This window comes from Dipteris shenzhenensis, chromosome 6, assembly GCF_047967505.1.
Source record: "Dipteris shenzhenensis isolate YYH24624 ecotype China chromosome 6, Dip_SZ_1.0, whole genome shotgun sequence".
Classification (NCBI taxonomy): domain Eukaryota; kingdom Viridiplantae; phylum Streptophyta; class Polypodiopsida; order Gleicheniales; family Dipteridaceae; genus Dipteris; species Dipteris shenzhenensis.
In genome coordinates, this window is record NC_141601.1 from 22,102,265 (window position 1) to 22,117,927 (window position 15,663).

The following is a 15,663-nucleotide window of genomic DNA, read 5'->3' on the forward strand; positions in this document are numbered from 1 at the left end:
AATTAGGAATGACCTCTCCATTCTCAAGAGAGCATTTGAGATGGAGGGATATGTCCCCACAAAGGGGTCCTTTATTATTTCAGTTGGGATGTCTGATGGGACAACCAAAGAGGTGGATGATGAGATAAGGAGCTTCATGGGATAAGCATTGGCTTGTTGTGAATGATGAGTTTGAGCATGAGCTTCAACAAACTCCTGCATGGGAATTCCTATCCTACAAGATGTTATATGTGTGGAAGGGAAACCATCGAATTGCCTCATGGATGGAGAGCATTAGGGAGGTCTTTGTTAATAACAAGGCAAGGCATATCAGGATTCATGCACATATTATAGCTCTAGGGCGTGACAATGAGTTGAGGTTGATTGCAGCTTTGCAAAGGTTTAACTTGTGAGTATCATCTTTCTTTCTTCCACTAGTTGTTTCAAGAACATATTTCTATTTTCTACTTTATTGCTAGAACAAATTCCATTGTCCAGATTGAATGAGGAGGCAATTGTTGCAACAAGTCTTAAAGATTACTTGTATCATACAAGTACACTTGTTGGTTGTGATGCACAAGTATTTCTAGAGGATTTCACGGAAGAAGAGAAGAAAAATATTGAGCTTGTACGGCAAAAGGAGATTGGTCAAGGAAGAAGGGTTTGGTATCCCCTCACACAGGCTATTCTTGGTCGCATGGTTTATGATGTGACTTCTTATACTCTCTACCTCATGCTTTCATTCCTTCTACTTTGGCTTCATCACTTCCTCTATATAGTTTGAATTTATTACTTTGGTGCATACTTGCTTTTTTAGGGCAAGTGGAAATCCGATTTTAAAGTAGCTTGTAAGAAACTGCCTCTTGGAATGGATAAAGATGAAAGAGTTGTTAAGATAGCTGGGATTAAAAGAGCAGTCGCTCGAACATATAGGAGAAAGGTGCATAGGGTGAGTTTGTGCTTTTTCCTTTGTCTAGTATTACTATGAATGGCTTTCAAATGTCATGCTGAATCTCTTTTGTACTGTGGTTTTCATAGATTTTGTCAATAATAAATCCTGCACATGGCAAAGATTGGTTTCACAAATTATGGTCCTTGCCATATGAAGACACAACCACTAAAATTATACTAGACAAGTTGTATCTAGTAACCATTGCTTCTTGCAGCAAGGCTAGGCAGCTTTCATTATTATCTTTGCTTGGGTCTGATTTGAATTTGAAGAATAGTTATGGAATGCCAACAAGTGACCATGCCTTCATTGGGTGGCTTGCAAAGGAAGTTTTTATAGACTAGGTTCTTGAAGAGTGTCATAGGTTGTTGTCACAGGTTTAGGCTTCCTTTGTTGGTGTTTCTCCTTTGGAGTTGCTAGATCATCCTACACTATCCAAATATTTTGAGGATATTGTGGCAAGACATTGGAGTGATTTGTATGAGCCCCTTGCATCCTTCATGTATGTGGCTATCGTGCCTGCAAAACAGGTTGATCTTGTAAATCCAAGCAGAAGAGTTGTTTTAAGGTAAGAATTCATCTTTCATTGCCTAATTCTTGAATTTCTATTTCATAGTGCTCTTATGCTTTCAATTGTCTGGGTTTTGAGTAGGTTTATTCTTCATTTATTGGAAACAAAAAAGATACAGACCATTCCATCTATTTGGAAGGCATGGATAGTGCTCAAGCCTGCTACATATTGCATGTACACACATAAAGTCTTTCATGAGGACATGACTGCAAAAGGAACTATAACGCTTTCAAAGTGGGAGAGAAAGAATTTTCCATGGTGGATAGAGATGAGTAGTGGAAAGTTTGTGGAGGAGGAGGCATTAATGCTAGAGAGGTATACTTTTCATGTTGGTTCTTTCTGTGCCTCTTGTTCTGAACTAGTTTTTTGTGATTGACTTGCTCCATGGGTTTCTTGATAAGGCTTTTGAAAGGTCAATGTAAATCTGATTCGGGATCCCCTACAGACATGACCGAGGAGCAACGTAAAATAGGGAATCCTGACCCTACGAAACCAAGGAGAAGGAAGAATACCGACTTGGGTGGAGATAGTAAGCTGAATCATCTTTCTTGAAGTTTTCCAATTCCTTTTAGTCTAGTATTGTCATTTGATATGCATTATGTTTGCAGATACTCCGGAAGTTGATGACTCTGGGATAGTGAGAAAGCCTTTCTCCATTGAATTTATTTGGGTTCCACTGCCTTTTGTCATGTTGGAAACATCCCCTCATACCTAGGAGTTGGGTAAAGGTATGGGAGTTTGACTATATCAAATTAGGCAAAAAGATAATGCAATCACAGCTTGCAGATGGATATCAAGAATTGCATGATTTCTTTGCACTTCTACACCAACAAGGGAAGAAACAAAACTCCAAACAATGGAGTGTGGACTGTTGGATTGTGGATCTTCCCATAGGGTATGCTGTAGGTGGTGAAGGAGAGGTTCCACCTTGGAATGTTATGACAGGAGATCCTATCTCCTCTTCCCTGGCCATTGCTGTAGTTGTGATGGATGACAATGGGTGGACTTTGGTTTTCAGCTCTCCATCTACTCTGCCTACTATGGAGCGCTATGCAGTAAGATTAAAAATGGAGGTGGCTTGCAGGTAAATTGATTTGTGTTGAACACTTCATGAAGTCTTTTGGGTTATAGGCTAGGGTATGATTCTAGTACATATTGTTTTGCTTCAAGAAGATGGATAGTACAAAGCATGGAACCTCAAGGAATTTCAGACACACTTGGGATTGGTGTGAAGGTGAGTCTTCAGGGGTATGTTTTCTTCTGCTTTTGTATCATGAAATCACATAGAAAATGACTCATGCTTTTTTGAATAGTCTTTTGTTTTCCATGCTATGGCTATGAGGAGGATAGGACAAAGACCCACATTTAACATGCAATCAGCAAAGGGTGTGGCCTCCATGATGAGGATGAGTTTAGATGGCAACGTGCTTCCACATTACTTGCCTTCAGTCCATTGTTCCAAAAGAGTTGGCAAGGGATCTCTTGAGAAGAGTCCTGCATTCATACTTATGTTATTGGATATGTTGTGTCCTCCAAATGGTTCCATTCTTGAGATGGGGGTAGCGACATGGCCAAGATTGAGGGCTGCACTCCACTTTGGTCGCCCTTGCTTGGCAATAGACAATGACCCAGAGATATGTATTGGACTACTGCCAGGAGTGGTGGATGCTATTTATGCAAGTGTGGGATCATCTACACAGCACCATATGCTCATGGACATCAATGCTAAGAGGAAGAAATCAATGTTGTCGTGCCAATGCACTAGTGAGGAAAAATGTTGTTCTTTTTTCATTTTGAAGTGAATTGCCAACTTACATAGAGAGTATGGCCATGCACATGGAAAGGAATCACAAATCATATAACTATGAGTTGAGGGAGAAGGGGAGACGATAGACTCTATTTGTGGATGACTCCATCGATGAGAATTAGTTTATGGTTCTCCTATCTTCCTCGTTATATGCTTATACTTAATGGCATACTAGACATTGGGGCTATCTCACATCCACGATATTTATTTTTGGCTATCGTTTTGATTCTAAAATTTTGTGACATTGTGCGTATGAGACAATAGTTTGGAAAACTTTTTTGGGGTTCACTCTAGTCTATTAATGCGCAAGTAAAATCTACATTGGAGGTACAGACTGTTTTGGCTTTTTGGAAACAATCTTGAGCTTCTATTGTGTTGGTTGGCATTATTGAATGTAAGATTCTATGATATGCATGCATTCCTTTTCCTTCATACGTTGTCACTCTTACTTGTTATATTACTTGCATCTGGTAAACTTGTTGAATGTGGTTTGTAAAATCACAATTAGCGGCTTACATATAGATAAGCAAGTTCAAGTGTACACATAGATTTATTGGTCGAATTAATTCATTGAAATTTAGAATGTAAATGGCTCTTGTGAGTTACAATTTTTAGTGTGGAATCCTCGATTCATGATCTAGATTTAATGTTTTTTCAGTTAGGAATATTCAAATTCTAGCTCAAAGAATTTCTAGGATTGGGGAAGAAAAAAACATGTAGTATTTATGCTTTTATTCTTCAATGCATTAACAATAAGTAGAATTCTTTTCCTTTAAACGCATTCCCTTTTACTGGGCAAAATCCCACATCTAGTAAAAGTTTTGTGCAATATGTTCAAACCTTGCTTATATTGTTAGAATTAGTTGGTATTTAACATATGCCACCATAATAGTCTTCCGATATGATTCCTTGAATGAATATACATAGGAACATGTTGTAAAAAGGCTCGCTCGGAATTCTCCACTCGTGGTTTTTCGCTCGGAAACCTAGTGGACCCGCAAAGCCCTCGGTGACATTATTTTTTTGATTTGAGGCCATTTCAGGGCCCGTTTTAGTGGTGAAAGTTTTCCGCAGGCACTCAGAAAAGTGCCCTGTTTTTGCTGTGTGACCACTGTTCTATAGGTTGGTGAAAAGTTGCCACAAAAATTGCATCATATGCCTGTGCGCATAGATATTGGGAGTGACAGAATCATTCTTATTGCCTTTTGATTTGCCCTTGTGAGGCAGAAGTTTTGCAGATTCGCCCTTGTGAGGCAGAAGTTGTGTTTTTTGTAGTGACAGAATATTTTTGCAGTGTTTTGTAATGGCGTCTGATGCTCTTTCATAGATAGTCAATGAAAAGCTTGACAAGAACAACTTCCAAGCATGGAAGTTTAGAATGACGAGTTTCCTTAAGGGAAAAGGCTATTGGGAGTTCATTACTGGAGGTGAACAAGAACTAGTCATTCCTAATATTCCCAATCAACAAGAGTTGTAGGCATTTAAAGGTTGGCATGAGAGAGCCAAAAAAGTTATGTACTGGTTGTCTAACAGTTTGTCACTTTTATTGATGACTACATCAGAAAAGTTTGGGTATATTTTATGAAGAGTGAAGTGTTTGGGCATTTCAAAGCTTTTAAAGCTATGGTTGAAAAAGAAACAGGCCTGCAAATAAAATGCCTAAGGTTAGATGGAGGGGGAGAGTACCTCTCAAATGAGTTTGCAAGGTCCGTGCAGGAGCATGGCATAAAGCAGCAATATTCATGCAGTCATACCCCACAGCAAAATGGACTTGCAGAAAGGAAAAACAGGCATATTGGAGAGGTATCTCATGCCATGCTCAATGAAAAAGACCTGCCATATTATTATTGGGCTGAAGCAGTTGCTACAGTAGCCTACATAATGAACAGGACTCCCACTGTAGCAATACATGGGATGACGCCGGAGGAGAGGTATACTGGTAGGAAACCAGATATTTGTCATTTGATCAAGCATAGAGGCTGAGTACAGGGGTGAAGCACTGGCTACATGTGAGGTAGCTTGGTTGCATAATCTACTTTATGTTATGCATCAATGGGCCAATTGTCATTTATTGTGACAACATGAGTAGTATACACTTGGCAAATAACCCAGTTTATCATGCTAGAACAAAGCACATTGAGGTGCATCATCACTATGTATGCGAGAAGGTTCTAGTAGATTTTATTGATCTAGTTTATGTCAGCACAGAGGATCAGGTAGTTGACATATTCATGAAGGCATTGGGTGTAGAGAAGCTGCGCAAGTTCAGAGACCTGCTTGGTGTGCAGGAATTGGGATTGAGCTCGAGGGGGAGTGTGGAGATATCGAGCTCCACTCGTGATATGCCAGGGTGACCGTTGTGCATTTATATCACCGACTTGTTAGCCGCAGATGCGGTTGGTACACTGCCCATGAATAATAGTTGGATGACAACTATCAAGTTTACGTACTCTAGTTAGTGGCTCAGTTAGTATGCCACCTAGGTTAGCTGAGTTTGGTTTGAGATCCACATATAGGGTTCACCTATTTCCTTTGTACTAAGAGAGTTCTTTTGGCTTTCACAACTAAGAAGAGGAAAACTATTTTCAGCCTCCACCTTTGTGTGATTCCCCCATTGTGTATGTGAGAAAGCTGCAAGTGAGACTCCTTACTTCTCTCCCACTCTCTTCACACCTCATACACACATAACTCAAAAAACATATGGATCCTTACACTTGTTAGATTTGACTTGGCTGTTGTAAGTAGTGAGAGCTTGAGTTTTGACATTCTCTGGTTCTTCTTCTTATCCAGTTTTTGCTTTCTCAACAAGATTGGCTGAACATCTCTTTTTGGCATAACATTCCTTTTCAAAGTGTCTACGTTTACCACAAAAGTTACATTTCATTTTGCTCTTTCCCTTGAAGTTGATTAAGTTGCTTCTGGCCAAATATGTCCCTTCTTTGTAATCACTTCTTTGTTTGATCTTTCTCTCCTCCTCCAAGAGTGATGCTTCAATTTCTACCAGACTTATCTCTGGAATATTGTTGAGCTTGAGCTTTGACAGCTCTAATACCACGTGTAAGTCCATGTAAAAACAATGAGACACAAATGTATAGTTGTTTATTCATAGAGTGGTTACATATGTAAGCAATTGCCTCCATGTAGGTGTATCCTAGATCCACAATCATCTCCCTGATTATCTCAATCAATCACCTACTATGATCACTCACTCATCACACCAACTTGACACACCTAACTAGAACCTTCTAGCACACCTACACTCACACACTTCTTGCATAGGACCCCAATCCCATAGGCACACAGACACACACACATCTATTTACCCCTTCATCCAACACATGGGCATGCATATCTTGATGACCCATTTCGTATTTTGCTCCTTCACTAATGGAACGAGGTGCATAGGGTGAAAATAGGACCTCTGACCTCCCTGTGCCCACATCCGGTGTCGGATGGTACACAAACTCTGCAAGAGCATGGAAACCATAGGTTTTAGGACCTATGCAAATTTTTAGTTGGATCCGACACATGAACATGGACATCCTAATGACCCATTCCATATTTTGCTCCTTCATTGATGCAATGAGGTGCATAGGGTGAAAATGGGCCCTCTGACCTCGCCGTGCCCACATACGGTGTCGAATGGGACTCAAACTTAGCAAGAGCATGGAAACCATGAGGTTTAGGACCTGTGCAAAGTTTGAGCCTGATTCGACACATGGACATGCAAATCTTGATGACCCATTTCGTATTTTGCTCCTTCACTAATCGAACGAGGTGCATAGGGTGTAAATGGGCCCTCTTACCTCCCCGAGCCCACATCCGATGTCGGATGCGACTCAAACTTTGCAAGAGCATGCAAACCAAGAACCTGTGCAAATTTTGAGCCTGATTTGACACATGGACATGCAAATCCTAATGACGCATTCCATATTTTGCACCTTCACTGATGGAACGAGGTGCATAGGGTGAAAATGGGACCTCTGACCTCCCCGCGCCCACATCGGGTGTCGGATGGAACTCAAACTTTTTAACAACATGGAAACCAGAAGGTTTAGGACTTGTGTAAATTTTGATCCCGATCCGACACATGAACATGCAACTTCTGATGCCCCATTCCATGTTTTGCTCCTTCACTGATGCAACGAGGTGCAAAGGGTGAAAACAGGCCCTCTGACCTCCCCATGCCCACATCTGGTCTCGAATGGGACTTAAACCATGCAAGAGCATGGAAACCATAGGGTTTAGGACCTTTGCAAATTTTGAGCCCGATTGGACACATGTACATGCAAATCCTGATGACCCATTTCATATTTTGCACCTTTAGTGATGGAACGAGGTGCATAGGGGAAAATGGGCCTTCTGACTCCCCGTGCCCACATCCAATGTCGGATGGGACTCAAACTTCGCAAGAGCATGGAAAACATAGGGTTTAGGACTTGTGCAAAGTTTAAGGCCGATCCAACACATGGACATGAAAATCCTGATGACCCATTCCAAAATTTGCAACTTCACTAATGCAACGAGGTACATAGGGTGAACATGGGCCCTCTGACCTCCCTGTGCCTACACCTAGTGTTGCATGGGACTCAAACTTTGAAAGAGCATGGAAACCATAGGCTTTAAAACCTAAGCAATTTTCAGGCTGATTCAACACATGGACATGCAAATCCTAATGACGCATTCCATATTTTGCACCTTCATTGATGGACAGTGAAAATGGGCCCTCTAACCTCCCCATACCCACATCTGGTGTCAGATGGGACTCAAACTTTGCAAGAGCATGGAAACCATAGGGCTTAGGAACTGTGCAAACTATGAGCCTGCCGATTCAAGAAATGCACATGCAAATCTCGATGACCCATTCCATATTTTGCACCTTCACTGATGGAACGAGGTGCAGAGGGTGAAAGTAGGACCTTAGATGTCCCCGTGCCCACATCCAATGTTGGTTGGGACTCAAACTTTGCAAGATCATGAAAACCATAGGGTCTAGGATGGGGGCAAATTTTGAGCTCGATCCAACACATTGACATGCAAATCCTGATGACCCATTCCATATGTTGGTCCTTCACTGATGCAACGAGGTGTATAGGGTGAAAATGGGCCCTCTAACCTCGCCGCACCCACATCTGGTGTGGAATGGGACTTAAACATTGCGAGAGCATTGAAACCATATGGTTTAGGACCTATGCAAATTTTGAGCATGATACCACACATGGACTTACAAATCCTGATGACCCATTCCATATTTTGCTCCTTCACTGATGCAACGGATCCTCTGTGCTGACATAAACTAGATCAATAAAACCTACTAGAACCTTCTCCCGCACATAGTGATAATGCACCTCAATGTGCTTTGTTCTAGCATGATAAGAAATGCTCATTTCTGTCATCACCCTGTCTATTAGAGGATGCATAATTGCCTTGCTTCAATTTTCTAGTCATGATGTCATTCTACTTTTTATAGCAGTCTTTAACCATATGACCCATTTTACCACAGTAGTAGCATTCAACATTGATAATTGCATTTTGGCCTCTCTGCCATCCACCGCAACCTCTTTGGCTCCCGCTGCCTCTAAAGTTCGATCCCAATGGCTCTTGTTCCTCATGGCCATTTTCCCCATGGTTTTACAAAGGAGGCCATTGGTCCGCTCCGTTTGTCCCATGGACGCTGGATGATAGATGCTAGAAGTGTGGTGATCAATACCCATGCGATCCATGAGCAATTCCACTGCTTCATTTAAGAATGGATTCCCATGGTCAGATACTATTTCCATGGGTGTCCCAAACCTTGTGCAGATATGTTCAAATATGAAATTTGAAACTGCCTTACGATTTGCAACGGGGAGGGCGATAGCTTCAGCCCACTTAGTGACATATTGAGTGGCTACCAAAAGATACTTCTTTTTGTGGGCAGTCATGGGCAAGGGCCCGACAAAATCTATTCCCCACTTCTGAAACAAATGGATGGACATCGCTGGGTGATGTTACCTAGGACGCAAATCCTTCCTACCAAAGAATTGGCATGGTTCACAGGTTTTGCAATACAAAGTGACATCCTTGAACAAGGTCGGCCAATAGTATCCAGCATGTAAAATCTTCTTAGCTGTATAGTCACTGGCATAGTGGCCTCCACAAAATCCATCATGATAATGCTTCAATACCTTAGGCACTTCATCTGCATCAATGGCCCGTCTTAGTACCCCATCCATGCATTGACGGTACAAGACCCCATCAAAGAGAGTGTAGCGCCTACTATCTCTTCGGATCTTCTTTCTCTCATAGCTAGTACTTTTCGGAGGAAAGGAGAAAGCAGTCAGAAACCTGTAGATACCACAATACCATGGATCCCCAACTTCTATGGCCGCTACAAGGGTTACATCGAGGCACTCCTCTAAATCAATCAAAGCATTCTTCAAGTTGGAACAACCCCCTTTTACAATTTTGAAAGAAAAATCATATTCTTGTAGAATTGCCAACCATTTGGCCAACCGGCCCATGGGATTTGGTGATTAAAGAACCTGCTTTGTAAGACCATTGCTAGAGATTATAATGGACTTTCCAGCCACATAATGCTTAAATTTCTCAATGCAGAACACCAAAGACAAGGCATGCTTGTCGGCCTCAGAGTAGCGTCGTTCAGTTTTGAGCAATTGTCGAGAAGCAAATCGAATAGGATACATGAACCGATCCTCCCCTTGTTGGAGAAGAATACTCGCCAGAGTGTGCTCACCAAACCTAGGATTGATATAGAAAGTCTTTAACCAATCACGATTGCATAGAATGGGTTTTGAAGCTAGAGCATTCTTGATTTGTGCAAACCCATGATCACAATCCTCATCCCAAGAGAAATCAACCCCATCTTTTAATAGCATAGTCATGGGTCATGTCAAAGTAGCATATTGATCAATGAAGCGGTGATAGTATCCTGCTAGATTGACAAATGAGTGTACCTAACGTTTGGGTGTTGGTGGGGAGAGCTTGAGGATGGCTTCTACCTTCTCGACGCCCTCGGATGAGACAATATGTCCCAATAACCTCCCTTGAGTGGCTCCAATGGTGCATTTCTCAGGGTTGAGACTGCCATTCGCATCATTGACCCTTTGGAAGGCCAAACTAACCTTCATGACATGCTCCTTACATGACGAGAATATACAGAAATCATCTAAAAACACCTCCAAGAAATCCCCCAAATAAGGAGCAAAAACCATTTGCATAAATCTTTGAAAGGTAGCAAGAGCATTGGTGAGGCCAAATGGCATTTCTTTGAATGCAAATGTCCACCAGGGTGTAGCAAATGTGGTTTTAAGCACATCTTCTTCGGCAATTCTGATCCGGAGTGACCATCACAGAAAGTATACATCTCATGACCACTTACCTTCTTAAGAATGAGGTCTTGAAAGGGAAGAGGATGCTGGTCCCTCTTGGTGGTTGCATTGAGTTTCTTATAGTCGATGCAGACCCACCACTTGTTTTTTTTCTTTGCGGTGACTACCACTGGTGTTTGCTCTTTCCTATTGCTTTTATAGGAAGAGCTGGGTATTCTATGTTTGCAGGGTTCCGAGGCTTTTTGTCACCTATAGATATAATGGGGTTGCCGGTTGTAGTATATGTGTAGCATAGGACCTCGAGTCGTGTTCCAGTGAGAGACGTAGGCTTAAGTGTGGTAAGCAAACAAAGTGCATGCATGTGTAAAAGGAACGTAAATCATCTTTGTTGAGGTAATGAAGGCTTTCACCTTCATTGGGGGTTGTAAGGTTTAGGAGGAGTTTAAGGGTTAGAAGGAGGTTCCAGGGTTAGAAGGAGCTTCCAAGGTTCAAAAGGAGGTTCCAGGGTTAGAAGGAGGTTCCAAGGTTTAGAAAGAGTTCCACGGTTTAGAAGGAGGTTCCAGGGTTCAGAAGGAGGTTCTAGGGTTAGAAGGAGGATCCAAGGTTCAGGAGGAGGTTCCAAGGTTAGAAGGAGGTTCCAGGGTTTAGAAGGAGTTCCAGGGTTTAGAAGGAGTCCAGGGTTAGAAGGAGGTTCCAAGGTTCAGGGTAGAGTACATGGTGGAGAACTCGTCTCCCTCATAGATCATGGAGTTTAAGGGTTGAGGAACAAAGGGTTTAGGGGGAGCATAGGAGTGGGAGAGGAAGAAGGTGTAAGAGCATGGGGAAAAGAAGAGAGAGGAGGGAGGAGGAGGAGGAGGAGGAGGGAGGAGGAGAGGGAGAGGATGGGTTGCAAGGTTGGAGGAGAGGGGAGGAGGAGTTGCAAGGTTCGGACATGCTTTTGGACGTGGAGTGCAAGGAAGCATGGACACTTGAGACAAATGCTTGGAATACCAAAGTAGACTCAGCACAATGCCCCAAAGAGTGTGGGCTTCATTCCATTATGGGGTATTTATACAAGTTGGAGAGCTTCTCTCTTTGTACAAAGTTGTATCACAAAGTTGTAACACAAAGTTGTATCACAAAGTTGTAACACATTCTCTTTCTACATGTAGAAGTTGTAACACAAAGTTGTATCACAAATTTATAACACAAAGTTGTATCACATTCTCTTTCTACATGTAGAAGTTGTAACACAAAGTTGTATGACAAAGTTGTAACACAAAGTTGTATCACATTCTCTTTCTACATAAGTTCATGTTGGCACAGAGTCAACATACTCCCGGATCCATTTTATTACCCGTCCTCGGTTTATGGCTTATTTTGATTTCAGAGTTGGGATGCCATGTGCGTAATCCAGTGGTTGTTGAGCTTGTGGCATGTGAGTCGTTCCTGCTGTAATGCTTTTGCACCATACAATTTGTAGTCTGTAGTCAAGAAGCTTATCTCCTCTTAAGGAGGGGTAAACGGCTGTGAATTTTAGAGGGGATCTTATTGCTGAGGTTGTGGACTCTGCCATCGAATTTTCTTGGGAAGAGGTTTGGCGGGCTTCTCGTTGTTGAGGCTGGCATTTCTTGCTATCTTGCATACATGTTGGATGCGATTGCACCCGTATCATTGAGCTTGTAGATAATTAGTATGCAAGTCTGATATTTTTGCATATAGGAGATGGCTGTGATGTTTGGCGGGGCTCTCGTTGCGGAGGCTGTAGACTCTTTTGCAATTCATCTTGAGTTTTGGCATAGCTTCTTGTACTGCTTGTGAATTCATTGCATGCTTTGAGAGTATGGAATGAAAGTGTGTGATACTATTATTGATGCAATCTATTATGTGCCTATGCAAAATCGTGTGAGTGCATGTGATGTGTCTAACTATATGCTTATTTGTGGGATTTAATAGGGAAACCAAGACTCAAACATCCCTAATATGAAATTGATTAGGTCTTTCTAAATGTGCAAAAATGTGCATATGCCAGTGAGTGTGCGTGTAACAATCTAGTGCAAATTATATGTGCAAAAATGTGCATATGCTAGTGAGTGCTCGTGATACAATCTAATCCTAACTAAGGAAGACTTGGTTTCCCAAATCTTCATTTTTGTCGGGGATGGCTTGCGTGTTGATGTAGTAGCACTTCAGTAGGCTCCCCTTTACTGTTGTGTTGAATTGGGCTCCACATCCAATGTTTCTAGCATCACAGCTCTAATGGGATTCATCTTTCGTACTCGGTAGGCTCCTTCACCTAGATACTTCAGTTTTCCCTTGTGTACTTTGGCATTGTATAACAGGACTAAGTCGCCTTCCTTGATGTCTTTAGCTTTTAGATTTCTATCAAACCATGCCTTTCTTCTACATGTTTCTGTTGTCATGGCATGGTAGGCAACTAGTCTTGTCTCTGTATGCTTCTCCAATTGATAGAGCCTTTCTTTCAAGGATTCATGGTCACCCATGCATTCCTATACTGTGATGCGTAGACTTGGTATTACAAATTCGAGTGGGACCATAGCTTCAAGTCCATACACCAATTGAAAAGGTGTGTTCCCTGTACTAACCTTGAATGTGGTTCTATATGCCCATAAGGCAACATTCAATTTCTCTGCCTTGGTGAGGATACTGCATATTATTTTGTTGGTGGATTTTGCTAGTCCATTCCCTTGGGGGTAGTAGGGTGTGCTTTTTCTATGGATTACCATGAAGCCAAACAAGAGTTCTTGGATTACCTCATTGACAAAATGAGTGCCTCGATCCGACACAATTTCAATGGGGCATCCAAATTGGGTGATCACATTTTCATATAAGAATCTTGCTGTGCTTCTAGCATCTGCCTTTCTGACTGCTTTAGCTTCAGCCCATTTTGTAAAGTAATCAATGGCCACAATGATGTAGCATGGCTGTGTTCCTTTTGTTGTTGGATGTATGGGACCCACATAGTCAATCCCCCATTTTTCAAATGGTGGTTGTGCAACAATTGGTGTTAGGGGATTGAACTCTTTATGTTGTGGTTTAATAGTCCGTTGGCATACATCACAGCCTTTTACATATTCATAGGCATCTTCCCACAGTGTTGGCCACCAATAGCCTATGAGGAGAACTTTTCTTGCTGTGGCTTCCCCTTGGAAGTGTCCTCTTGCAATTCCTTCATGGACTTCACTCAGGATTGGCATGATCTCATGTGGCATTACACATCTTCTTAATATCTGGTCCTTGCCCATGTTGTACAGTTGTCCTGCAATGAGTTGATAGGGTGCAGCCTTTAGAATCAATTTTCTGGCATCTACTGCTTTCATGTCAGGGGGTGGTCTTCCTGCCATTAAGTACCCAATGATATCTCCACACCACTCTGGAACATCATCTATTTGGAATAGTGTGGCATTTGGTAAGTCATCTTCTACTCCAGTGGCTTCTTCTCCCGACTTGTCTCGAGACATGTGATCGGCAATGTAGTGTTGGGCACCTTTGCGGACCACTATTTTGAAGTTGAATTCTTGAAGCAAGAGGAGCCATCTGGTTATTCTTCCTGTGGTACACGGACGGTTCACAAGATAAAGCAATGCTTCATGGTCAGTGTAGAAGACAAAATCATTTGCAAGTAGATAGTGCCAAAATTTCTTCACACTATACACCATTGCTAGGGCTTCTCTTTTTGTGGTTGTATAGTTGATCTCTGCATCATTGAGCTGTCGACTGGCGAAGTAGAAGGGGTAGTCTTTCTTATGTTCACCAGGTTGACAAAGCACACTCCCAATTGCATACTTGGATCCATAAGTATGAACATGGAAATCAATATCCCAATTGGGAGATATAATGATGGGTGCTATGATTAGGCACCACTTTAAAAGCTCAAAGGGTTGATCACACTCTTTGGCCCATAAGAACTCCACTAATAATTTGTAAAGTGGTCTAGCTATCATGGCATACCACAATATAAATCTTCTATAATAGCTGGCATGTCCCATAAAGACCTATACACCTTTGGAATTTGTAGGAGGAGGCAATTCCATGATGATTTTGATTTTGTCCATGTCAGTTGCAATCCCATGTCGAGAGATGATGTGTCCCAAAACAACTCCATGGGTGACCATGAACTGGCATTTTGTTGGATTTAGGGAGATGCCATACTCCTTGCATTTGATTAGTACTTCTTCTAGACATTTGAAGTGGTCCTGTTTGTTTGAATGGATGCACAAATCATACACCTGTAAAAACTTATTCAAAAATGACTTGAAAGCTATGAACATGACTCGCTCGAATGTGGCCAGGGCATTACAAAGGCCGAATGTCATGACTCTATATGCAAAAATACCCCATTCTGTAGCAAATTCTATTTTTGATTAGTCTTGAGGAGCAATTTGCACTTGGTTATAGCCACTGAAGCCATCCAAGAAGCTATATATTTCGGATCCTGCCACCTTTTCCAACACTGTTTCTGTTAAGGGTAGGGGATAGTGATCCCTAATTGTGGCGGCATTCACATTTTTTAGGTTTACGCATATTTTGAGCTTCTTGTTGCATTTAGGCACAATGACAATGGGTGAAACCCAATCAGTGTGCTCTATCTCATAGATGAATCCGGCATCTAGGAGTTTTTCCAGATCGTCATAAACCATGGTGCCATATTTAGGATTTGTGCGATAAGGTCCACATACCTTAGGGTGAGCACCTTCCCTTATAGGTATCATGTGTACTGCCACTTTTGGTGAAATTCCTTTCATCTCTTTGTATGACCATGCTAGGCAGTCACGGTATTCCATTAGGAGTTCTTTGAGTTTGGTTTCATCTTCTTGACGAAGTTGTTTCCCAATGAAAACCAATTTTTCTTCCTCCCCTTCAAGGGCGAGGTTTATTGTGCATGTTTTTGCTGGTCCCTCATAGATTGGAGTTTCTCCAATGCTATCGGTTTCTTGAACTTTAGATTCTCTGAGTGGTCTTGGCATTGCTATTGGCGCACTGCCACTTGTATAATTCTTGAAGTATTCCGGCACTTCTCGAAGAT

The 15,663-nt window shown here is 41.8% G+C and overlaps 1 protein-coding gene across 1 annotated transcript in view; it reads left to right on the top strand.

Annotated features, from left to right (window-relative positions):
- Positions 1-263: 263 nt before the first annotated feature.
- LOC147900928 (uncharacterized) overlaps positions 264-15,663 on the top strand; it is a 97,458-nt gene continuing 82,058 nt past the window's right edge. The window contains exons 1-7 of the mRNA XM_087376400.1: positions 264-388; positions 478-679; positions 797-928; positions 1,312-1,496; positions 1,581-1,814; positions 1,901-2,028; positions 2,394-2,583. Coding sequence (XP_087232526.1) covers positions 264-388; positions 478-679; positions 797-928; positions 1,312-1,496; positions 1,581-1,814; positions 1,901-2,028; positions 2,394-2,583 — 1,196 coding nt within the window. The remainder of the gene's footprint in view (positions 389-477; positions 680-796; positions 929-1,311; positions 1,497-1,580; positions 1,815-1,900; positions 2,029-2,393; positions 2,584-15,663) is intronic.